The sequence below is a fragment of the Saccopteryx bilineata genome, chromosome 11, assembly GCF_036850765.1.
Source record: "Saccopteryx bilineata isolate mSacBil1 chromosome 11, mSacBil1_pri_phased_curated, whole genome shotgun sequence".
NCBI classification, from domain to species: domain Eukaryota; kingdom Metazoa; phylum Chordata; class Mammalia; order Chiroptera; family Emballonuridae; genus Saccopteryx; species Saccopteryx bilineata.
The window spans coordinates 44,518,603-44,545,044 of NC_089500.1; the positions used below are offsets into that span (position 1 = coordinate 44,518,603).

A 26,442-nucleotide genomic window follows, 5' to 3' on the forward strand; every position below is an offset into this window, starting at 1 on the left:
AATTCATCTACTTCTCTCCATCCTCCTGCCATTTCCCAGTGTCAGCCACGAACGCCATTTGCCGAAGACAACTCTTACTGAAATTTCTGCTTCTCTGCTTACTGTTCTGTAATTCATTCTCCATAACACAGTCACTAAAATGCAAATACTGGGTTGCTGACTTCTCTGTCCCCCACTATTGTCATGACAATTAAGTCCAAGCTCCTTAATGTGGCTGAGTTGGCATTTATTTTTGCTCTTTCTAGAATATTCTCCTCCCTCTTGACCTGTACTCATTCTTTTTCCTAGATGTATGTCCTTTACTCCAAGGACTCTTGCCTGAGCCCCCAAACCCTGTTAGGTGTGTCTTGTACAGGGTCCCATAACGGTTCCTTGTACCCTATCCTTCGGAACACTTACGGCATTGCATGTAAAATGTCAGCATTCCCTCACTAGACTGTGAGCTTATTTACATGCCTGTCTTCTGTATCTCGTGCCATACCTAGCACATACATTAATAATTAACATTTGTAATGGATCCTTGCAATTTAAAAAGTGTTTTCACGTACAGTGTCTCATTAGCCTTTCCAACAACACTGCAGAGTGGATGTTGTTATAAGCAAAGACACAGAAGCGCCAATAAATTGACTTTACCTAAGCAAAGTGCTGAGTGCTGGGACTAGATCAGGAACAACTGTGACCATGATGCATAACCAGTCATTTTGTTGTGTATACTATGTATGCTATGGTTATATTTGTAAAAATCCTATCACTTCTTATATCATTATGAAAGCTATTTCACTTATTTTGTTCACTTTGTATTCAGAATGAAGTGTTCTCTTTCAAAGTGATTTTTCTATATTTAGAAACATTCTTTATGATAAAACCCAGCATCTTATAAAAAGTACCATTTTTTGGTTTTACTTTTTGCTCCTTGTATTTGTTTTTGAAGGCCATGAAATTATTACTGAAGTCCTGAGCATGAATTTCCTAATATACTTAAATGACCTACGATTTAGTAATGTGTAGCACAGATATGAACTATTATTTTATAGAGTCACCTTAGAATATGACTTAAATTTCAAGTTCAATTTGTGATTCATTCAAAGCTAATTTTTAATTCCAGGATATTTTCTCCCTAACAAAATGTAAACCCTTTCCACCCCTCACATCTCAGTTGCATGTGCCCAGGAGTAAACCTTAATTAAAATTGGTCTTACCTGAAGGCTACAAAATGGCTTTTTAGTTTATCTACTTTGGGGAATGATTTGTATCTTTAATGATATTTTATTTTGGATAAGTGAGAACTTACATTGTTTTTAAAAGGTGAAATCTTGACCTTCTATGTTGGCTTTCCTGTTTCCCATGAACTCAGTTTTTATCATTTAGAATATTTGTCCTTGAGTTATAATGTTCAGCATTATATTGTGAGCAAAATTAAGCTAGACCTCGTGGCAATATAGAACTAACAGACTCCTAGTATAAATGGCTTTTAGTGACTGTCATATTTTAGTGAAATTACTTTGCACAATAAGTGAATAGTTGTTCGGAAGGAGTATTTTTCTTGGGTATGACTTATCATGTGTACTTTCTTCCCATCAAACAGGTTGATGTACGAAAATCCACCCCCTCTATGGTTGATCGACTTCAGAGGCAGATCATCATAGCTGACTGTCAGGTTTACCTGGCTGTGCTCTCGTTTGTAAAACAAGAATTGTCAGGTATTCTGAAGCATTATTGTTAAAGGCTTTCACTGTTCATTGTGCTAAGTGGGCAATACTCTTTAAAACACCTCATATTTCAGTCTTTGAAAGTATGTGCCACCTCTTTGGGGCAAGATAACAGTTTATTACTTGGGAAGTTGAAACCATGGTTGCTTAAGGTATGTTTAGTGGATTACTTTTTTTTTTTTTTTTTTTTTTTGTATTTTTCTGAAGCTGGAAATGGGAAGAGACAGTCAGACAGACTCCCGCATGCGCTCGACCGGGATCCACCCGGCACGCCCACCAGGGGGCGACGCTCTGCCCTCCAGGGGGCGATGCTCTGCCCCTCCAAGGCGTCGCTCTGTTGCCTGGGGCAGAAGCCAAGGAGCCATCCCCAGCGCCCGGGCCATCTCTGCTCCAATGGAGCCTTGGCTGCGGGAGGAGAAGAGAGAGACAGAGAGGAAGGAGAGGGGGGAGGGGTAGAGAAGCAGATGGGCGCTTCTCCTGTGTGCCCTGGCCGGGAATCGAACCCGGGACCTCTGCCCGCCAGGTCGACGCTCTACCACTGAGCCAACCAGCCAGGGCCTAGTGGATTACTTTTAGTACCAAAGTCTTTGTTCATCATCTTCTCTCCATACTTAGAGAAATTACCAATGCCATAGACAGATTTCTTTCTGGATGGGAATTACCTTTACAGTGTGATATGACTGGTGATAATTACCTTTACAGTGAAATATGACTGGTTTAAATTTAAGTTTTCAGGAAGTTGTTAACTGAAAGCCTGAGCACATGCTAAACATTTTCTGATATACTTAAATGACCTACATTTTAACCTTTAGTCAGGGATAGAAACTAATTTCTTAATTAGTTCAAGAGAAATGTTATGTCCAATTTTGTAGCTTTACTATCTTGAGTGGTATAGTCTCAAATTGAGTTTCTAATAGCTTGCTGTAAGAATGTGCCCAACATTGACACTAATTCTTTTGCTTACGTGGTTATGTATCTCGGATACTGACAACAGAATTTGGCCATGGTAGATAGAATTTACATGAGGGAAAAATTGAAAAAGGAAATCAATTAAAATTTGCAATCAGAAAAGCGTTTTCTTCCAAACCTTAAATGAAGAAGTGCATATTGCTGCTAAGTTATAATATATCTTTCTCTTACTAGACTACCAAAACTAATTCTCTTCAGTTTTCTTTCTTACAGTTGAGGATGGGACTTTCTAGAATTTATTCTTTAAATATGATCTATGATTGTACTGTGGCCTTTTGCTTTGTTTCAGTGATTATTTTTTCTTTCATCCTTATCTCAGGATTCTAGTGTACACAATAACTAGTGTACTTACAATGCTGAGGGCTCAGAGCCGCTCAGTTTTCTGTAATACAGGAATGTTAAATCCCCACATGGAGCTCCATACCAATGTGTATGTAAAGGCAGCAGAACTGTCTGGATCTCTTGGGGATCAAAACAGGAGTTCATTGTTAGCTGAGCTGGTACTACATTTTCCTGCTACTCAGGGATATTTTTAAGAAGCTGATTTTAGCCATTAAGAAAACTTCTGTGGAAAAAGAAGGATAAATCATATGTAGTATAATGTTTGGGTAATAAGGGTATCTGGGAATTCCCTGTATTAATCTTGCAACTCGTCTCTAAGTCTGAAAGTATATAAAAATTGAAAATTTAATACACTTAGCCTTCAATTGTTTATTCATGGGTCCATTAAACAAATAATTACTGAGCACATCTAATGTACTAGGCACTGTGATACAGACATAGCCATGGTCCCTGTCATCATGAAACTGAGAATCACCAGTTAGTAGTATTTACTTTTAAAATTACTCTGATAACAAAATTACTAAACATTGTTATAGAGAATATGGAAAATAAATAAAAGTAAGAAAGAGAGCAAGTCATCACTAATCTCACCACTTGGAAAAAAATCACTCTGTTTTGCTAAGGATCTGTCTTAAATTTCTGTGTATTTCTTTTCTGGAATTGAATCTGTAGAGTTTTGTATCTGACTTTTTCCTCCTAGATTATATTTTATATATTCCCACATAACTCAATTTCAAAATATAATTTTAAATAATAGCATATTAGATTATCATGGACCTTCTGTGATTTATTGAAACAATTTCTCTTGGATATTCAGGTGTTCTTTGCTTTTTTTTTTTTCCTTCAGCTGTTAGTGCAGCTAAACCTATTTTTATATTTTTTCCATATACTATACTTCTTTGGCCTTTACTCATTCTCCCAGGTTGATATTAATTATTTAATCCTGTTTTCATAAAATTTTAACAGTGCTCTTGGGCCTTCCTGAACTCATATAATTTATTGACTGTAATATTAATATTGAAGTGAAATTCTGACAGACATGAAAACCTCGGGTTCTAATAAATGTATGTAGCAGTCATCTGCTTTATAAACAGCTCATTGTTTCAAATAAACAAATATAATTAACAGGGGCTTTATTTTCCTTTTAGAAACACACTGGGTTATTAACAAAACATTTACTTCTTTATTGGGGTTTGTTTCTTAGAAAACTTTTTTTTTTTTGTATTTTTCTGAAGCTGGAAACGGGGAGAGACAGTCAGACAGACTCCCGCATGCGCCCCACCAGGATCCACCTGGCACGCCCACCAGGGGGCGACGCTCTGCCCCTCCGGGGCATCGCTTTGCCGCGACCAGAGCCACTCTACTGCCTGGGGCAGAGGCCAAGGAGCCATCCCCAGCGCCCGGGCCATCTTTGCTCCAGTGGAGCCTTGGCTGTGAGAGGGGAAGAGAGAGACAGAGAGGAAGGAGGGGGGAGGTGGAGAAGCAAATGGGCGCTTCTCCTATGTGCCCTGGCCGGGAATCGAGCCCGGGTCCCCCACACGCCAGGCTGATGCTCTACCACAGAGCCAACCGGCCAGGGCCTCTTAGAAAACGTTTTTGATAAATAATTTTCTTGGGGGAAAAACTCGTCCTTGGACATGTTTGCTATAGGTGCCCCTCCCCCATCCCTTGAGTGGTTGGCAAAGAATTGGGGGGAGGGGGTGCATTTGCTCACCTGGTGGATGTGAACCTGTGTGGATTCTTTTAGTTCTTTATACTTTTAAAACAGTTCTTCTTTACGTCATTTGAATGTCTTTATAATCAATTGCTCTCTTTATTTTCCCATACTGCTTATAAGTATCTTTTAAGCATAATATCCAATAGTGTTTTTTCTTTCAGTGAACATATATTAATTACTTTTGTAATAAAAAGAAATTATTTTGAAAACCTCTTTTATGGCACTTGCCATCTTGTTTTTTTTTTCCTTTTGGACTTCAGGATTGGCCCCACATCTCATTTTTCTTCTTAGCATAATAAATGCTCAACAAATTTTCCTCCAATGAGATCATATTCCTTATTTTACTGGTGAGGCAGTTGAGGCTGAATGACTTGGTTGAGGCTGAGCAATTTGCACCGCTTGTTGGTGATGACAGAATTGGCACCCAGGCCACCAGTTTTTTATTCCACACCTGAGTTCCACGTGTTAGCACCATTTCCCATCACCTTCGTCTGGTTACCTGAGCCCCCACCTTCAAAGTGTCCCAGAAACCTGGGTTTCTCGGCCTTCTCCCTCATCACCCATGCCCATTCTCTCTGATGTCCTGAGAAAGTCACCTGGGTTTCTCGGCCTTCTCCCTCACCACCCACGCCCACTCTCTCCAACGTCCTGAGAAACTCACCTGGGTTTCTCGGCCTTCTCCCTCACCACCCATGCCCACTCTCTCCCACGTCCTGAGAAACTCACCTGGGTCTCTCGGCCTTCTCCCTCACCACCCATGCCCGTTCTCTCTGACGTCCTGAGAAACTCACCTGGGTTTCTCGGACTTCTCCCTCACCACCCATGCCCACTCTCTCCCACGTCCTGAGAAACTCACCTGGGTCTCTCGGCCTTCTCCCTCACCACCCATGCCCACTCTCTCCGACATCCTGAGAAACTCACCTGGGTTTCTCGGCCTTCTCCCTCACCACCCATGCCCACTCTCTCCGACATCCTGAGAAACTCACCTGGGTTTCTCAGGCCTTCTTCCTCACCACCCATGCCCACTCTCTCCGACGTCCTGAGAAACTCACCCCTGGACGATTGTCACAGCCTGCTGTCAGCTCACACGCTCCAGACCACATTCTCTATGTGGCCATTGGAACCATCTTACTGAGAGTTGATACATCTATGCTTAAACACTTGTCTGCTCTGCACTACTGCAAAGGAAAGTCCAGGTCCCTTCCTCAGGTGGCATGGAAGTCTCTGGTCCCTGCCCCACCTCCCTGCCTTCCCATCAGCGCACCTCACTAAGTGAAGCTTACAGGTCCCAAATTCCCGTGTGCACACACCCTCTCAGCCCAGAATGCCCCCACCCCTTTCTCTGTCTCTCCCTCGCCCATCCAGGTACAGCCAACTTCCTTCATGGTCTCCTTCCTTGCCTCTGTTGCTCTGTGTATACCCTGTACATAGCCAGAAAATTAAGCACACCGCAATACAGTGGTACCTTGACACATGAGCACTTTAAATCACGAGCAATTTGCGAGATGAGCAGTCACTCGCGGGATTTTTTGCTTTAAGTCACAAGCGAATATTTGAATCACGAGCTCCCACCACCCTCCACTAAATGGCCTGCCGAATGTTCTGAAAGAGAGGAAGAAACAAACTTCCACGGAAAGGTTTTTGTTGAAATGAACTCTAAGTGAAAGTGAGGAAAGTGATGAAAAAGCCAAAAGTCAGTGAAGAAAATGATGATTAAGCATAGTAAAAAAATAGCAATTAAGTAAGTTTAACAAAAATGATACATATCATACATAGTGTGTAAGTTACATTTTGCAGTTAAATGTAGCATTAAGTGTGTAGAGAGTAAGTTATGTTAAGCCATAGCGCACGGAATGAAAACCTCCTCCGCCAGTCTCCTCCCCTCCGCCAGCATCTTTGCTGTTCTTGAAGGTAAATACACTTCATAAACCAGTTTATTTCTTTACATCCTCTCTTATTATGTGTGTGTGTGTATGTATGTATGTATGTATATGTATTTGTTATTTATAAAGTACACTTTTTTATTTAAAAGCATATAAAACAAAAAATTTGTGTGGGTTTTGGGGGCCGGAACGGATTACTTTCATTCCCATTAATGTAAATGGGGAAATTCGATTTGACACACAAGCATATTGAGTCACGAGCTCAGCCATGAAACAAATTAAACTCGTGTGTCAGGGCACCACTGTACAGATTTTTGTTTACATAGATTTTGTCTATGGTATTAGACTACAAACTTCTTGAAGGCAGGGACTGCCTACCTGCTTTCCTTCCCCCACATTTACTGAGTACTGACTGTGTGTCAGGCACTGTGAGGTAATAGATGGTAGTGGTCTAGAGATGAAGTGTAGTTCTTGCCCTGAGGGAACTGATGACTTAGCAGGGGAGGAAGAAGAGGAAATAAATTATAATTCAGGGTGATACTTTAGCCAGCAGACACAGAATTTAGTCATAGGGGTTGAGCCGGGATGTGCGGTTCCTGATCTCTGCCTGGGAGGACCAGGGATGCCTGGTCCTGTCCCTGAGGAGGGTTATAAGGAACGGAAGTCCATTTCTTCTCTATGTCTCTGGCACCTGATAAGGCACCTTTGCCTCGCACATGGTGGGTGTGTAATACGTGCATTAAAGGAAGAGTGATGCCATTGAGGAAAGAGATGCATGATATTGAGCCCCAGGAAACCCCAAGAATAGTTGGGATTGGGGAAGGGAATTCATTGGAAGTCTGTTGGCTGCAGGTAAAGATGATAAGGAAGAGTTAGGCTGGCTAGTAAAAGCATAATCGTCTGTTCTCCCTTCCAGAGTCTGTTATGTGGGTCACAAGAAAGGCAAGCCCGAACTCTCTTTCCATTACAGGGTTAATAGCCTCATCCAGGACAATGAACAGACAGAATGCTATAGCAGGAGCTCTCACCAGGCATAGTCCCCACAGAAACATCTACAGTTTTTTTTTTCCAAGGTCAATTTGCTATAGCTGGATATTTCCATTTTCCGGACAACCCTTGCCCTTTGCCAGGAAGGACTTCCGCCGCTCGCCCCCACCCCTGCGTCCGCTCTGCCCTCCACCTCCCAGCTGAGTGAGGCTGGCCCCCATGGGGGAGGGCAGAGGGTCGGACTCCTCCTCCACAGGCACAGGCGGTGTCTGAATGATTTATAGTTGACCTTTCAGGGGAGCCCCAGGAAGGCCGTGCAGAGTGTGTTGCTCTTCAGTACAGCTCCTCTGTTTGTTGGGAAGGTGCGCTCACTGGCCACATTGCTGCTCCTCTGAGCTGCAGGGGCGGAGGTCGGTCGGTCGGTTAGTCGGTCTGCCTGGAGCGCGAGTCACCACCAGCTTGAGGTTCACTCAGCTTTGGCTCCTCCCTAGGGTCTGGCTGTGCTCAGACATTGGACACTAAGTATTTGGGACTGGGTGTAAGGCCAGTCCTGGGGAAACTGTTTCAACAAATTGAACTTAGAAAGTAGTAAAAACAAAACCTCTCTACACGTGAATTAACTTTGTTTGGCACATTTTTAGTTTCTAGTCTGACTTAGTCAAAACCTGGGGCTCTGTTTTCCTGGGTCAAATCAAGTTCATTAAAGCTTGTTACTCTCACCTTCAACATATGCTTTTAGCACTGGCACCGAAGTGCCTGTCTTAAGCAAGAACTTAAAAGACATGTTGAATTAAGTTCATTTTCATTCTATAAACATGGCTGTTTTACCTTACCAGGTTTTGTTTTTATTAACTGAGTTCTGTGCAGGTAGGATAGACTTTGGGGTGTGTTCCCATTGCTACCTACCACCCCTTTCTGTAACTCTTTGCCTGAGATCTGGATTGCTCCAGCTCCTCTCCCTAACACTGGTTCCTTCAGCCCAAATCTTAGAAGTTCCCTGCTTCTCCCGTGCTGGTGTGTCCATTGCCTCCGCTGGACCTCAGGGGCTCCCACAGTCTGAGCACATCATCCCTGCCCCTTCGGCCCAGTGTCCCCGTCATCCTCCGCCTCTGGTGGAACTGTGTGTCCACCTGAGGCTCATCTGCACTCCCGCTTCCTGCTCCGGGTGCTGCTTTCCCTAAACGGAAGCCCCGCCCCTAGAAAAGCGGCCGCAGCCTGGATAGGACGGGTGGGACACGGGGATACTTTTTCCCTCTACATTCCCAGGTAGGCATGGGGTAGGAGGGAGAAACATTTTCTGCTGAAATCCTGCCATATTTATTTTGCACTTTTAAATTCATGAGTGTGTTTATTACATAGAAAACAATCTAAGGACGAGAAGGAAGTAAAATTTTACCCGTAATCTCGACATTATTCGTTTTCATTTTCTATGGATGGCCCAGTGGAGCATAAGCAAACAGATATATAGTCTTAGTTACCCAATTCTGTTTTTCATTTGTTTTACCTTTTAATTTTATTGTGGGCATGTGGCGGGCTGAGATTAGGTATGTCTTCTAGTTCTTTTGTATCCACCTGAGGTGCCAAGATCAGTCCTAGGCACAGAATAGGAACTTAAGAGTTGAATAATGTTTTTTAAGGTTTGGCAAGTTTTCTTTTTCTTTCATTTTGTTACCTGTAGCTTTATTTCTCTCCAGTTAGAGACCAAATGCTTTTGGGTTCTCAAGAATATATATTTTAGTTTCCAATTTATCTTTTCTTTTTCTGTTTTCATTTAGCTGTTGGGCCTTTTGAATCATAAACTGAGTCATCTTTCAGTGTGTGGCATATTGGAGCAGCCTAAATGCTTTGTTAGCATACAGAAGATTCCAGGGTTTTCTCAAAAAACATTTCTCTTCCCACAGTACTCTGTCTAGGAGGAAAAAGTCATTGAGACTCTCTAAGGCACGATCCCGGTTTTATTTATTATTCAGTATCTGAAATGTAATACTTGCTCACATATTTTTGTTAAATTGAACTGAATGAAAATAAATTGTTTCAAACATGTATTACTTTCATAATTATAAAGTTATAAAAGTAGTCCCCTTAAAAAAAAAGCTTTTGTAGACTAATTTGTTTTGCTTGTTCATTCTATCTTATAGCATTCTTTTTCAGTGCACTTAGGCTACGGGCGCTAATTATCTGGACGTTTTTGAATTTGGTTTTATAGGACATATGGTCATCATTTGTCAGAAAATCAACACATTGAAGTAAAATAATAGCTTTGTTCTATGTATTGGGGGTCCTTAACACCTTCAGTTCAGTGATTTGCTTGTGGCAGAGGTTACAAAGCAAAATCAGCAAAGAAAAAAGCAAACAGGATGAAGTCCAGGAAGAACTTTCCAAGGTTCTCTCCCAGTGGAATTTCACAGGATATACTTAATTCCCAAGACCATGTGTATTACAACACATGTGCGATGTTACCAACTGGGAAGCTCGTTAGAGACCCAGGGGCCAGGGCTACTGTGTAGGTCTCCTCTGCCTTGCACATGCCTAAATTCCAGACTCCCAGAAGGAGAGCAGGTGTTCAGCATAAAACACATTGCTTATACAAACAATATAGGCACAGTGAGCCACTTCTATCAGTTCTGGGAATGATGGGATGCCCCCCAAATCCAATTTCCCAGATACCAGCCAAAGGCCGACAATGTAAGCAGGTCTTGCAAAGGATAGCAGTAAGCCTGCTGTGTTAACTCTCTTCTGCACATACCATATATTCTTAGATCGCTTTCAGTTCAGGGATTGGACCCTTCTCTGTTTTCTATAATTTAAAAATAACTCTTTAAAGACTTCTTTTCCTGCTGTTCTAAAGGGCTGGCAGTCTAGGAAGGTTCATGTTATATTCTAATTTATACATTGGTGTCACGGGGTTGATGCCATGTTGGTAACAGTGCCAAGTGGATAAGCTCCCTTCTGCGGTTATCACAGAACTATTTTATAAAAAATTCCCTGTAGAAGACCTTTTTCTCAAATACGTGTTGTTGACACACTCAAATAGCACTCTTCCACTCCTCATCAGAAGGGAAAATACTCACTGGAGGGGAGGCGGAGGCAGGGCACGAGGCTGGGAGGGGCCGCTGGGCCAAGTGGCAAGGAAAACCCAGGCCTCGCCTCCAAGTGTTTCTGTGACACGTATTCTTAGAAGGGCTCTATTAAGAAAAATTGCCCTGGCCCTGGCCGGTTGGCTCAGTGATAGAGCGTCAGCCCGGCGTGCAGGGGTCCCGGGTTCGATTCCCGGCCAGGGCACACAGGAGAGGGGCCCGTTTGCTTGTCCACCCCTCCCCCTCTCCTTCCTCTCTCTCTCTTCCCCTCCCGCAGCCGAGGCTCCATTGGAGCAGAGATGGCCCGGGCGCTGGGGATGGCTCCTTGGCCTCTGCCCCAGGCGCTAGAGTGGCTCTGGTTGCGATAGAGTGACGCCCCGGATGGGCAGAGCGTCGCCCCTGGTGGGCGTGCCGGGTGGATCCCGGTCGGGCGCATGCGGGAGTCTGTCTGACTGCCTTCCCGTTTCCAGCTTAGGAAAAATACAAAAAAAAAAAGAAAGAAAGAAAGAAAGAAAGAAAGAAAGAAAGAAAGAAAGAAAGGAGGGAGGGAGGGAGGGAGGGAGGGAGGGAAGGAAGGAAGGAAGGAAGGAAGGAAGGAAGGAAGGAAGGAAGGAAGGAAGGAAGGAAGGAAGGAAGGAAGGAAGGGGAAGGAAGGAAGGAAAATTGCCCTAATGGAAGCATCTTTTAACAGATTTTCATGCTGTGGGGTGAAGTAGCTTTTTATTTTATTTTTATTTATTTTCATGAGAAAGAGAGAGTGGGAGAGAGGGACAGACAGAAAGGAACAGACTGGCTGGAAGGGAGAGAGATGAGAAGCATCAGTTCTTTGTTGCAGCATCTTAGTTGTTCATTGACTGCTTCTCATACGTGCCTTGACTGGGGGCTCTGCCGAGCCAGTGACCCTTTGCTCAAGCCAGCAACCTTTGGGCTCAGGCCAGTGACTGTGGGGTCATGTCTATGATTCCATGCTCATAGCTGGTGACCCCACACTCTAGCCGGATGAACCTGCACTCAAGTCGGTGACCTTGGGGTTTTGAACCTGGGTCCTCAGCATCCCAGGCTGACACTCTATCCACTGTGCCACTGCCTGGTCATTCTGAAGTATCTTTGCCATCCTTCATCACTGGCTCGGTAGGCTGAGACAGGATGAGCACCATTGCCACAGACCAAATCAAGTCATCCTGATGTGCAGTTAAGTCACTGGTGCGTATTAGCTAGAAATGAGCTGAGAATTCTTTGCAATTCTGAATTTAACACTGAAGGCTTTTAACAAACTGGCCATTTCTTTACCCAGTAAATATTAATCCTTTTTATTGCTTTTTATGGGGGGGGGGGCAAGCCTCCATTTAGCAGTGCATTCGACTTAGAGCTTGGCCTTGAGGAGGAATGAAACAGAGTAGAGCGGTGTAAGAAGTGATGGAGAGGCTGGTCAGGAAGGCATGGTCCTAGAGCTTTATGTGTCACAGCACGCATGAAGCAAGGTCAGAGTCAAGTGATGCTTGCATGCTCATTGTCATTTACTCATTCTTTCGTTCAGTTTATATTATGTACTGTGCTCCAGCTAATGTGTGAGGGGCTTGATACAACAGTGAACAAAAAAATTCTTGGTTCTTGCCAATGGGTCATGTAGTGTAGTAGAGGGAAACAGACAAATAAAGAATTTAAGCCCTATAAAGAAAACAAGGAACAATGATAGGTGGTGGTTAACTTTCTTTTTTTTTAAATTTTGCTCAAGTTTCAGGCTGTTCATTATCTTTTATTGTTAGCGGAGGTAAATTATTTTGAATGCTTATTTTTTTTTTATGCTTTTCTCTCCTTCTCTTTCTAGCATATATAAAAGGTGGGTGGATCCTTAGGAAAGCCTGGAAGATTTATAATAAATGCTATCTGGACATCAATGCCCTCCAGGAGCTGTATCAGAAGAAGCTAGCTGAAGAGCCCCTGACTTCCGATGCTGCAAATGATAATCATATTGTGACTGAAGGGGTGTCTGAGGAGTCTCTAAACAGACTGAAAGGTGCTGTTAGCTTTGGCTATGGCCTTTTTCACCTTTGCATATCCATGGTGCCCCCAAACCTGCTCAAAATCATCAACCTGCTGGGTTTTCCCGGAGACCGCCTCCAGGGGCTTTCTTCACTGATGTATGCAAGCGAAAGTAAGGACATGAAGGCCCCTTTAGCTACGTGAGTAGCTATATTGCAATGCTTTGGTAGATAATATAGTGTTGAAACTAAGTGAACAGCAATCGAAACCTTTAAAGGAATCTTCAGGTAAAATGCTTAATTGGTTGACGTAATACCGTGACTGATGCCTTTCAATGCGATGACAAGGACCATGTTTTTGGTGGAGTTTAGAGAAGCTGTCTTTAGAGAACGAGGCACTGTTCTTAAGTCTCATACCAGAGTCCTATGTTTAAACAGGTAAAATGATGCTGTTTTTCAACCTTAAATGACTTTATAAGCAATTTTTGTGACCTTGACCACAGTCACTGAGGTGCACAATTCTGATTTTTGGACTTAAAGGATACAAATTTGATAAGACTTTTCTGTGATTCTGAATTTTTTATTCCTATGTTCTCATATTGGGTAATCTTCCTTGATGATTCTGGTTGACATATTGGTCTCTTATATGTGGCTTTGGATATTTTGTGCTATTCCACTAAGTTGAGTCATGTTCTGTTGCTCAGTCTCAGCTTAAGTGACAATTATTTAAATATGAGAGTGTACACTCCAGAGCAAGGGTCTACCCATTACTCCATCAGTTAAAAATTATGCTTTTTTTTTTTGTTTTGGTAAATAGCTACCATTTGCAGTTTGAATAATTTTAGCAGACATTTGATGTACTTGGACATTATACCACTTGTCAGAATTTTTCCAAAAATATCGATACACAAAGAGCCTTAGTGAGCTCTGTTTCTACTCATGTCAGTGTGGAGGAATTTGAATGTTAACCGTTATTCAGCGGTAGCTATTGAACAGATCATTAATTTTTCATTTCAAAAATAACTTGTGCCTCCCCAGGCTTATTAAATTACACATACAGTGGTCCTCTATTAATTTGACTTAATGGATTTGTAACTTGTGATAATTTGTCTCTTGATATCTTAATATTATTTTCTGAGAGAGTAATGAATTGAGTTAATAATATAAATTAGGCTGATCTCCAGAAAAGAACCACATTTATGAATATGCTAGAAGGACACATTTACATAAAAATATCTGTTGTGTTGGTTAAAGCAGATCCCAGTGACTGTCTTGTTTACCTAGTTTAAGACGACATTTTCTGGAAAGGGATAAAATTTGAAGTGACAGAATTTTAAGTGATTTGCTTATTTGTTTTTTTAAGTTGAGCATCCTCAAAGGCCAGAGAAAGAGCCTTTTTATCTGGTCCTCTCATTTATTTTAACCCAATTAATTATAATTTTGCCTGTGGTTTATATATTTAAATTCTGTTTCTAGCACATAACACCCTAACATTTGTGAACACAGGAGAAAGCAACATTTTCCTTTTGCAAAAAAAAGTGATGCTTTCCTTATGAGGGGACAGTACATTCATGGTGACAAGTTACTGTTTCTAACTTGTGCATTGATGAGTAAGGTATAGAGATTCATCTAGAAGCCTCAGAAGAACGAAAGGCTGTCATCTTATTCTCACCTGATGGAAGAGAGTACGCTGATTTATATGTGGCGCTAAAATTGCAGTTTTCCAAATATTGATAGTTAAAATGGGGCAACACACTCTGATTTTACTTCAGAGACTGCATAGTCATCTTTTGAAAGAAGTGTGCCTTGGTTTTTTATAAGTAGAAGTGCTCCCGGTGAAGTCCCGCTCAACGTGTCTCCCTCTTCCCTTAGGTTAGCTCTGCTCTGGTATCACACCGTCGTCCGTCCGTTCTTTGCCTTGGATGGCAGTGATAACAAAGCAGGCCTGGAGGAAGCGAAGGAAATTCTTCTCAAGAAAGAAGCTGCTTATCCAAATTCTTCCCTCTTTATGTTTTTCAAGGGTCGGATACAACGATTAGAGGTAAGGTGCCTTCCCCCTTTTTGTAAAATTGAGTAAAACCTTCTGTTGACCACATCTATAATTGTCTTGGGAACGAGCTCCCAGTGAGCTTGCATGTCAGGGGCCAAGGAACAGTTTGCTTTTGTGCCCTTCGTTGCGTCACTGCCCTGAAAGACCCTCCCAGGAACCTTGAATGTCAGCTGCCGACCCTTCAGGAGCCAGGGTGGAGCTGGGGTGAGATGTGTGTCGGTAACGGGATGAGACTGGGGCCTCTATGTGGAAGCACAGACGCGTCAGCGAGTCTCAACACAACATACAATTGTGGGGTTGTTTTTTTTTTTTTGGAGTTACTAATAACCTACTTCTAAATTTTCATTTTGGTTAACAATGGATATATAAACACAAGTTATTGCCTTAAATGTCAAGGGCAGGATCAGCTTTGAAATCATAGTAGCTTTTATTTCTCATGTGCTTCATTTGGCTTGGTACTGTGCCCAGAGCGTTGTACATGCACTAATGTTACACATTTCATCCTCAGAACGACCCTGTGGCAAAGACACAAAATTGTCATCAGCATTTTATAGAAAAGGAGCAAGGGGATCTTAGAGGGCTTCAAGTGACTTCCCGAGCTCACCCAGCAAGTGCGGCCAGGCTGGCTAGTCGCAGAAACAGAACACGCCCTTACCTAGGGAGGGGACAGGTTGCTCTGCTTCTCCCTTGCACCTCTCTTTTTGTCTGCTTGCTTGACGACATGAAGACTTGAACAGAAATGAAAATGTTCATAAGAAATAAGCATGAAAGAAGTGGCTGTATTCATTCTATCAGTGGTCAGCAAACTCATTAGTCAGCAGAGCCAAATATCAACAGTACAGTGATTAAAATTTCTTTTGAAAACAAAATTTTTTAAACTATATAGGTAGGTACATTGTTATTAACTTAATTAGGGTACTCCTAAACTGGCCTTTGAGCCACACTCAAGGGGTCAAAGAGTCGCATGTGGCTCACGAGCCACAGTTTGCCCACCAGGGTTCTAGGTGAACCACTCATATTCTCACCTACAGTTAGTGGTAGATCAACGAGAGGTTTTAACAACCTCTGCCCTTCAGGTAATCAGACACTCTGCCGAAATCAGCTCCCAGCAAATGCCATGAGTGCTTTTGAAGATTTATGCCTATGAATGTTTTCATGAGCATAGGGATGTTTTGTTCACGTGTGTGGTGTGTGTGTGTGTGTGTGTGTGTGTTGGAAATGGAGTATGTATTATTTCCCCAATAATTTCTTTCCTTCATGAATTACCTCCTTAAATCTGAGAGCTCCTTACTTTTATATATGGAGTTGCATTTTAGGGATTATATTATACTAGTAATTTATCATTGAAACACAGCACCGAAAGCTCACCAGGATGTGAATTATTTAAACCCATGTCCAAGTTGTTTTTATTCTTATTATCTGGAAACTACTTTTCTTTGCATTTAGCCTCATGAGCCTTCAGTTATATTTGTCCTGGTTTTCTCTTCCTGTTGTTACCAGTTTAAAAGGGGTCTGTTTGCCTGCACACATCAAAGCTTAATAATCTATGAACAGAACTTGCAGCAAAGAAAGGGTTTATTATTAGAAAGTTCTCAGCCCTGGCCGGTTGGCTCAGCGGTAGAGCGTCGGCCTAGCGTGCGGAGGACCCGGGTTCGATTCCCGGCCAGGGCACACAGGAGAAGCGCCCATTTGCTTCTCCACCCCTCCGCCGCGCTTTCCTCTCTGTCTCTCTCTTCCCCTCCCGCAGCCAAGGCTCCATTGGAGCAAAGATGGCCCGGGCGCTGGGGATGGCTCTGTGGCCTCTGCCCCAGGCGCTAGAGTGGCTCTGGTCGCAACATGGCGACGCCCAGGATGGGCAGAGCATCGCCCCCTGGTGGGCAGAGCGTCGCCCCTGGTGGGCATGCTGGGTGGATCCCGGTCGGGCGCATGCGGGAGTCTGTCTGACTGTCTCTCCCTGTTTCCAGCTTCAGAAAAATGAAAAAGAAAAAGAAAAAAAAAAAAAAAAAAAAAGAGAAAGTTCTCCATGCCTGTAGTAACATGTAAGCTATTACTCAAAGACCTGGCTCGTCAGTGGCTTCCAGGGGGTGGGTTATACAGGGGAAAATTATTAATCACGGAGGCTAAGGGAGTTAGGGTCATGGTCACGGTTTTGGCCCATACTGATTGGTTAGCGGTAGGGCGGGAGATAGCTGATCAGTGCGTCTGGTCCTGATGCCAGCCATAGGGTTGACATTCATCTGGTTTCGGTGCTTTTCTGGACCTGGAGCTGAAACATGACTGAGGCCTTGATGTTATCTCCAGTTTGACTAAAACTCTGTCTTTGTGGTCAACAGACCCAAGGCTCTGTTCCTGAGATTATTTGATGCTAAACAAAATAGAAACAGACTCGAAGATACAGAGAACAGACTGACAGCTGTCAGAGGGGGGGAGGGCATTGTGGGCCTGGGTGAAAGAGGCAAAGGGTTAAGCAAAAAACAAAAAAACCAAAACCCTCACAGACAACAAACAGTATGGTGATTATAAGAAGGAAAGGAAATGGGAGGAGGAAGGAGAGGATGGAAGGGGGATGAATGGTGATGGAAGGAGACTTGACTCGGAGTGGTGAACACACTAGACGTATACAGATGATGTGTTGTAGAATTGTACACCTGAAAGCTATGTTATCAACCAGTATCACCCCAGTAAGTTCAATAAAAAGTAAAGATTCTTTGATGCTGATCAGAACCTCATTGTCCTGAGGGCTTAAGGGAGTGGGTCTCAAACATTTTGAAGTCAGGGCTCATTTAAAATCCTACAAATAATTGTAGCTGCACTATATACAAATTTCTGAGAAATATGTTAAGGTAAGTCAAATAGTAAAGAAAAAAAAAAAAGTCTAAGCATGCTTTTATGTTAATTAAATGAAATACATATGACAAAATTAAATTCTAACATTAAAAAACATTTTTATGTTACATTTTTTGAGTTATGCTTTTTTTTTTTTTTTTTTTGTATTTTTCTGAAGCTGGAAACGGGGAGAGACAGACTCCCGCATGTCCCTGACCGGGATCCACCCGGCACGCCCACCAGGGGGCGACGCTCTGCCCACCAGGGGGCGATGCTCTGCCCCTCCGGGGCATCGCTCTGCCGCAACCAGAGCCACTCTAGCGCCTGGGGCAGAGGCCAAGGAGCCATCCCCAGCGCCTGGGCCATCTTTGCTCCAATGGAGCCTCGGCTGCAGGAGGGGAAGAGAGGGACAGAGAGGAAGGAGGGTGGGGGTGGAGAAGCAAATGGGCGCTTCTCCTATGTGCCCTGTCCGGGAATCGAACCCGGGTCCCCCGCACGCCAGGCCGACGCTCTACCGCTGAGCCAACCGGCCAGGGCCGAGTTATGCTTTTTAGAATTTGTAAAACGGGTTAAAAAAAAAACAAAACTTATCTTTTTATATATATAGATAACATTCTCAGTAAGATTTCATAAATTTGTCAGGTCCTAGCACGAATGTGTTAAGTTTTTTCATTCTTGTGTTTATGAGAAACATGAGCCTGATGTGTCCTAGCGATTTCTTCATATATTTGAAAGGCAAATTCTCATTTCCTCATCAATGCATTGAAGAATTCCTCTCTTTTTACTCTTGTGTTGAGGGTAGAAAATCCTAATTCTCATAAATAGTATGTTGAAAATTGTAGTAAAATGTTAAAAGCTTTCTTAGATATTGCCACATATTCTTCTTTTATAGACATCCAAAAGGCTTCAAGAGACAATTCCTTATGTTTAATCATCAATCCACGATCAGAGAATATAGCTGTCAGTTCTTCTTCTGTTAATGTTAAACCAAAATCACTTGAAGCTTCCATGAATGGGTTTCTAATCCAGTCGTACTGTTCAGTGTTAAGTGATGAAAAATGGGAAAATGCTATAAATTAAATTCTGCCCATCAGCCTTCAAGTCCTGTTTTATTTACACTTTTGCTCCCTTCCAGAATCGGATTCTTCATTATCATGCTGCATTTTGAGAAATCTATCCATTTTATTTGGGTGTATTTATCTAAAAATAATATAATGATGTGTTAATAATAAATATAATAATGATGTGTTAACAAAAACAGTATTTCCGTAATTAAATGGTATAATAGAGTAACTATATTTATTTTTATATCTGGGCACATGCCACGAACCAGAGCAACTAGTAATTCCAGGTCCCTAGTGGGACGGTGTGGAATTAAGAAAATACAGGGTCGAGAGGGCTGCTGGCAAGAACAAAGTGTGCCCAAAAACCACATCTTGCTTTATTTGTAGGGCAAAGTGAGGCATTAGCAAATCTTAACTTTACACAAACAAAGGACAGAAGAAACTTGCCTCCAGTCTTCCTGGAGAACATGGGGGGGGTAGTGTAAACAATCTAGCACCACAGTTTAACAGCCTTTTGCAACCTAATCAGGCAAGTGAGGTGGGGGGTTGGGCAGACTGTCAGCTTACAGCCAATTCCCCACACCTCTGTCCCCCAAAAATCTAAACTTCAAAAACCTTGTTGGTTTTTTGATCCCCAAGAGGCACATATTTCTCTGGAATACCATAGGGTGCACCTGCAATCTTCTAGGGCTCACCAGGGTGCCCTGGCGCACACTTTGAGAACCACTGGCTTAAGGATTAAGGAAATGGTTCTGCAAGGGAGAAGGAGGCAGGTGAGTTCAGGGTGTTGGATGAGGCCAGTTTGAATCAAAAGAGAAGGAAGAAGAAAAGGCCATACTGAAGAAATGAAGTTTCTCCACAGCGACACTACCTTATAAACATAGTTCTGATCGATCTGTTGAGACCAGTCTGTATGTTAGTGTTCTTTTTTTTCAAACTCAAGATAAAGGTCTTACATGTAGGAAAGCATGTTCAGCCTATTCAATTTTCTCTCTTTTGGGAGGAAATAACACTGTAAAAGGAAATTTTTAATTGACTGAACCTTCTTGCTTCAGTGATCATTCCTGAAGTGAAAGCTGGGTCCAGGGTAAGTGCTTTCCTAGATGTAAATTTCTTAAAGGGTAAGCATTATACGTTTTGAATAACTCTGGACTTGACAACTAGGGTCAGTGTTCGGCAGAGATGCTGACTGGGTGAGAGCCTCAAGGTCACAGTTGTGTGCAACACAGCAACGGGTATTACTAGCTCTAAACTCGGATTTGAAGCTGTTAAGTCAAAATGTAAAAGTCAGGATTTATATTTTGTCAGGTTTACAAGTTCAGCTAATTTTTAATTTAAAACAAAAACGCTTCACTTACTGAGTTTCTGACAGGCATTCAGTCTCTCTTAGGGAAATTGTGATCTGAGTGCGGTTGTAGATGTTAGAACTTTTTCACTGTGAGCAGTTTACTTACCCAACTGATACTTGGTTTTAAGGGGGGAAAAAAGACTGAAAAATCTATTACTACTTGTTTAGTCAGCTGTAGCCTGAAGATCAAATGAAATGTGGTGAGTGTTTCTTCCCAAAGGCCCAGAGGATAAAAGGATTTTAGGGCTAAGTTGAAATAGTATTACCCTCAAGGTATTTAGATGACAGTAGTTATTCATCTTTCCAGGTAACCCTGTAGGAAGCTATCAGATGGTGACATCCTTTATTTTGCCGATGAGGAGCGCTGCCCCCACGAGGTCCCAGCTCAGAGTATGAAAACACACAGGGCTCAGTCAGCATGTTGCCTTCTTTGCTGGCAAAGAATCTTTTTCTTCTCGGTGAGCATTTAGGTTATAGCTGGAGCCCCTTGAGATCTTGATCAGCAGAAACAGAGCATGGTCTGGGGCTCATTTAGGCAGGTGCATCATATGACACTGACTCAGTTTCTTCAGTGACTCAGAATCTGCAAAATTATTTTAACAGCAGCTTTGTGTGAGCAGGCTGTCACACAGGGTGACTAGCTCAATGTGTGCTGGTTAATTTACATTTTCCTGTACTCGTTGTCTTCAGATGATGTGCACTTTCTCTTCTAACATTATGAACAACTTTTTACATGTCTTTAACATGTCTGCCCTTGGCCAGCCACTCGCATAGCCCTTACTGTAGTGGCTTCATCATGTTCTGTTGTGATGGCCTAACTTGATGCCACAGTGAGTCCTACACCTCTGCTGGTGTGTGGGCTTCACTGCGCCTCAGGATGGCAGGTGACTTTGCTCTCGGGACTGCGGAAGCACATCGTTTCCGCCAGGCTGCCAACGGAATTTTCTTGCTTTACTGCCTGTGCATCTCTCCACAGCATGTCTGCATGCTCCCACATCCAGCCCTCTCCGTCTCCCGTATTGTCCTGTTACCTATCTTAGGTCTGCCCTGTCTCCACCAACTTCCCCCTCGTGACTGTCAAGTTGCTGTGAAGAATAAATAGGTTCTCACGGTACTTAACATGTGACAGTGCTAAGTGGTGGTGTGATGGTGGCTGTTATTCTTCCTGAGCACTTAGCCTGGGAAGGAGGTTCTCAGATTTTCTCTCTTTCTCTTAATTTTTTCTTCTTTTCCAAGTGAGAGGAGGAGAGATAGAAAGACAGACTCTTGCATACACTGTGACCTGGACCACCCGATGCTCTGCCCATCTGGAGCCATGCTCACAACTGAGATATTTTTAGGGCTTGAGGTGGAGGGTCCATGGAGCCATCCTTAGTGCCTGGAGCCGATGCACTCAAACCAATCAAGCTATAGCTGTGGGAGGAGAAAAAGAAAGAGAGGGAGAGGGGTGAGAGGGGGAGGGGTGGAGAAGCAGACGGTTGCTTCTGCTGTGTGCAATGACTGGGAATCGAACCCAGGACATCCACCTGCCGTGCTGATGCTAACCACTTAACAGAACGGCAGGGCCTCCCTCCCTCTCTCTTTTTTTCTCTCTCTTTTCTATTGTCAGGAGAAATAACTTGTTTTGGTGTTGAGAGCTGTCAGTAAATCTAGGCCTGTGATTAGAAAAAATGAGTGTGCATGTACCTGTGGGGCTGTAAGTATTATATAGTTAATATACGTACTTTTCCCTAAATTTCTACAATGTAAGGAGCTATTAGGAAGTTGACCCGTGGTCATCTCAATTTTAAAATGTGAATCAAGCCTGACCTGTGGTGGCGCAGTGGATAAAGCATCAACCTGGAAACACTGAGGTTGCCAGTTCGAAACCTGGGCTTGCCTGGTCAAGGCACATATGGGAGTTGATGCTTCCAGCTCCTCCCACCCTTCTCCTTCTCTCTGTCTCTCGTCTCTCTCTCTATCTCTCTCTCTCTCTGTCTCTCCCTCTCCTCTCTAAAAAATGAATAAATAAATTAATTAATTAAAAAAAATAAAAAATAAAATGTGAATCAGTAAGTTTGAATTTTTGTAATTTTTTTTCTTTTCATTCATTTAAGCCTATGGTAGTGATAAAAGTCCATTTATATACAAGTGATTATTTTTCTTGATTATTTTTAAAGTATTAGGGGCAAATCTGAAAGTATTAGGAACAAGTCTACATTTTAATAAACTTTTTTCTCTCTCTAGTCCTTTCTTTTCTCTAAATCAAGGGGGTCCCCAAACTTTTTACACAGGGGGCCATTTCACTGTCCCTCAGACCGTTGGAGGGCCGGACTATAAAAAAACTATGAACAAATCCCTATGCACACTGCACATACCTTATTTTAAAGTAAAAAAACGAAACAGGAACAAATATAATATTTAAAATAAAGAACAAGTAAATTTAAATCAACAAACTGACCAGTATTTCAATGGGAACTATGCTCCTCTCACTGACCGCCAATGAAAGAGGTGCCCCTTCTGGAAGTGCGGTGCGGGCCGGATAAGTGGCCTCAGGGCCGCATGCGGCCCGTGGGCCGTAGTTTGGGAACCTTTGTTCTAAATAATACAGATTTGTATGACTTCCCTCCTTCACTTTTAACAATTGACATAGTATGTAATATACAGACATTTATTTGGTTTTATGTGTATACATAATTTTGTATAAACATTTTATATAGTGCAGCTACTTAGTAATTAATTTTTAATATGTTTATTCATCTGTCTCTACCTTAAATGCTCAAATATTTGCATGAATAAAGTTTGATAAACCTTCTAATGAAGTTATGTAGCATTTTGGGGACTCTTATTTTGAAACTGTTTTCTGAGCTTGAATTCATCCTTTTTGAATATCCTGAATGCTGGCATTTTAAACCTTAGGTTTGGTTGTTGGAAACAAAATTCATGCATAGCACAAGATTGGCCCTCTGTGTGTATTTGTTGAATGAATAGTTGAGTCTATTGGCAGGAAATCCACTGATCAATGTGAGTGACATCATTTCTTTGTTAAGAAAGGAAGTTGGTTATCAAGGACTGTCTCCTTTTCTGGTGCTGAAACTAAACCTTTCTCTAAAGCCAGTTCTGAGGAAGTTGCAAAAATGTCTTGGCCATGAGAGTAAGAGGATGGCCTTTCAAGGAAGGTACCAAATCAGGTATTTATATTCGGATGTGCTGGCTACAGAAGTGTGACTCTAAAGAAATGAATGAAATACATTTAAACGAAGTAAACAGCAACTGGATTTCAGCAAAGTCTGTGCCGCCTGCTGGGAGATGAGAAGGCGGGAGCCCTGTCCTCCCAGGCTCCGCCCCACTCCGCTCTGCTCGCGGGTAGGCCCTTGACCTCTCAGACACGCGGGCAGCTACAGTACTTGATGAGGACGTGTTTGCCGGGCCTCAAGGCCATACCCAAAGGTTATGATGAACTTCACCGGCTTGTGGATGGTCACATGATCTGACTTATTTGAAGCTGCCTGCCTGTCCTTTCTGAAGCCTTCCTGCTGCATCTGCTCCTCTGCTCTGCCCCCTCCCCCATCTTGCCGAGGAAGGTGTGTGGTGGGATGTGGTTTCTTCTCTTCATGGTAGTGTCTCAGGGTCTGCGTCCACGGCTGACCGTCCCCTCGCCGCTGTCCTGTCCCCTTCCTTCCCAGAGGGTAGGGTTTTATTCCTCCTTTCTGACCCCCATGCAGTTCTGTGTGAGAGGCGTTTCAGGATTTTTTTTTTTTTCTTTTCTGAAGCTGGAAACGGGGAGAGATAGTCAGACAGACTCCCACATGCGCCCGACCTGGATCCACCCGGCACGCCCACCAGGGGCGACGCTCTGCCCACCAGGGGGCGTTGCTCTGCCGCAACCAGAGCCACTCCAGCGCCTGGGGCAGAGGCCAAGGAGCCATCCCCAGCACCTGGGCCATCTCTGCTCCAATGGAGCCTCGGCTGCGGGAGGGGAAGAGAGAGACAGAGAGGAAGGAGAGTGGGGTGGAGAAGCAAATGGGCGCTTCTACTGTGTGCCCTGGCTGGGAATCGAACCTGGGACTTCTGCACGCCAGGCCGACGCTCTACCACTGAGCCAACCGGCCAGGGCCTGTTTCAGGATTTTTTAAAGGCAAAATTATGTTTTTCCTTGGTGTTCCCCAGAATAAGCGGGAGGTCAGTGTTTCTTCCTAGCCCGGGAGCTCACGATTGTGGCAGGAAAAGCAGAGTGGAGGTGGATCCCCTGGTGATTAATTGATCAGGTAGAGAAGAGACGGGGTCCTCAGGACTCATGCGGAGTAGGGGCCGGCTCCTTGACCCCGGGGCGCCTTGACCGTTAGGAGAGCTATGAGAGCTGTTGGTGGCAGTGTTCCGTTGTGTCTGTTGATGAGTAAGCCTGCCTCTTGTATTAGAACAGTGTGCCTCGCCAGCATGATGTCATGTTGTTATTTATAGGATCAGGAAGAAGGCAATGCAGGAAGAGCAATAATTCCCTGAAGTTCCATTAATTGCATCTTCTCTCCTTCCGTTCTACGTGGTTCTCTTTGTTACTTGAGGCACCAAAAACTCCTGCTGCTGTTTATTCTTAGAACTATGCAGAATAGGAGATTATTCTGGTGGAGGAGAGATGGAGGATATATCTGTCTTTACTTTCCAACAAGATAAATTCATATCGTGTGGTTTAACGACTCTGCGCACCGGAGAAGATGATAATAAAATTGCTAATAAGTGAAATACATTTGCTATTGCTCGACTTAAACTCTGTCTTTATAGGCTGTTGGGTTGCAAAGCAAGTTGAGGGTTCATACGGATTCATTTCCCTGAGCTCACTAAATATGCCTAAGAGGAGGAGCCTTCCCTTGTCCTGAGGGAAGCCCCAGTCCTAAGAGTGGGGTTAAAGGCACAATCTTTTGTCAGGTGTCCTTGACAGCAGGATTGATAATCAGTGGTGTTAATGCTGAATCACATGTAAGTGCATGGGTTGTCACGTGTCCTTCTGCATGCTACAGGTGACAAGGAGCGCCTCTCATTTTGAAACATCCATTATAATTTATTTTAAGACATTAAGCAACTTCACTAAAATAAGCCAGTGATAATTAAATACTGTTTTACTTCATTTATTTTGTAATCTTTAATATACACATATGAGACTTTATTCCGTTTCGTTTATAGTTATAATGTTTATGTGTTTTAACATAGTACAGTATTTATAAATAACTGGTGTGCAGTCTATTTAGATTTCCACTGTGTTAATAATTTGATGCTTCTCTGTTGGAAAATTGTTGTTGGGATATTGGATTGTTGTTTTTCCCTATTACTTCGCAATATTTCACTTGATAGCAAGTACTGCAATAAATACCTTAGCATATTTTTCCTTGGGTTATAGTGTCAGTGGTGTCATTAGTAAAACCAGAGTATCAAGAGCTCTGTAGATCTTGTTAAGTGATGAGAGATTATACTCAAGAAATGATGAGCCTGAGTATAGCCATTCATAATTCTGTGTTTGGTATCAGCAGCAGTGTTCTGCGGCAGAGTTTGTTTTTTTTCCATAGTGATTAAAATTAATGCAGTTTAAAGATAGTTCTTAAAATATTACAGATAAGACTCCTCATGTATTAGAAGACTCAATATTGTTAAGATGGCACCATGACTTAATTGAGCCGCAAAGTCAATGGGCAAAGAATAAAAGAATAGTCTTTTCAACAAATGGTGTGGGACAACTGAATATCCCATGAAAAGAATGAAGTTGGACTCAGTACCTCACGCTATGTACAAGAATTAATGCCAAATGGATCAAAGACCTAAATGTAAGAGTGAAAACTGTGAAAGCTCTTGGTTGAGGCAGTAGCTTCTTTGACATCACATCAAAAGCACAACAAAAAATGTACCTAAATTGAACTACGTCAAAATTAAAAAAATTTGATGCTGTAGTGAGTACTGTCCAGAAAGTGAAAAAACAACCCACAGAATGGGAGACAATATTTGCAAGTTATAAATCTGATAAGGGACTTATATCCAGAATATGAAAAGGACTCTAACAACTCAATTATTAAAAGATAAATAACCCAGTTAAACGAATAGGCAAAGAATATGAAACGACATTATTGCAAGGAAGAGATGCGAAGGGCCAGTGAGCACATGAAAAGATGCTCAACATCTTATGTCATGAAGAAATCAGAAACAAGCAAGATGCTATTCCATCTCCAGGCTAGTTATAATTTAAAAAAGAGCCAGACGAGTGTAGGCAAGCATGTGGAGAAATTGGAACCCTTGGTAAACTGTGTGAGGAGGCTTGCTCTTGGTCCCCTGCTCGGGTCTGTGTGTGGTGCTCGTTCGTGCCCTGCCTGGCAGGACCCTGTGCCTAAGAGCTTGGCTCTGGAGGCCGGCTTTTGGGCTGAGTCTTGTCTGCTTCCTCTGGCCGCCTGAGTGACCTTTGCCGAGACCCTTGATCTCTTTAAACTCTACTTCCCTCCTCAGTGAAGGGAAACCCTAGTGGTGTTTAA

The 26,442-nt window shown here is 42.8% G+C and overlaps 1 protein-coding gene across 1 annotated transcript in view; it reads left to right on the forward strand.

Annotated features, from left to right (window-relative positions):
• Positions 1 to 26,442, forward strand: part of TTC39C (tetratricopeptide repeat domain 39C) — a 133,561-nt gene that overhangs the window by 80,137 nt on the left and 26,982 nt on the right. The window contains exons 4-6 of the mRNA XM_066247008.1: positions 1,586 to 1,700; positions 12,513 to 12,867; positions 14,539 to 14,707. Of these exons, the coding sequence (XP_066103105.1) occupies positions 1,586 to 1,700; positions 12,513 to 12,867; positions 14,539 to 14,707 (639 nt within the window). The remainder of the gene's footprint in view (positions 1 to 1,585; positions 1,701 to 12,512; positions 12,868 to 14,538; positions 14,708 to 26,442) is intronic.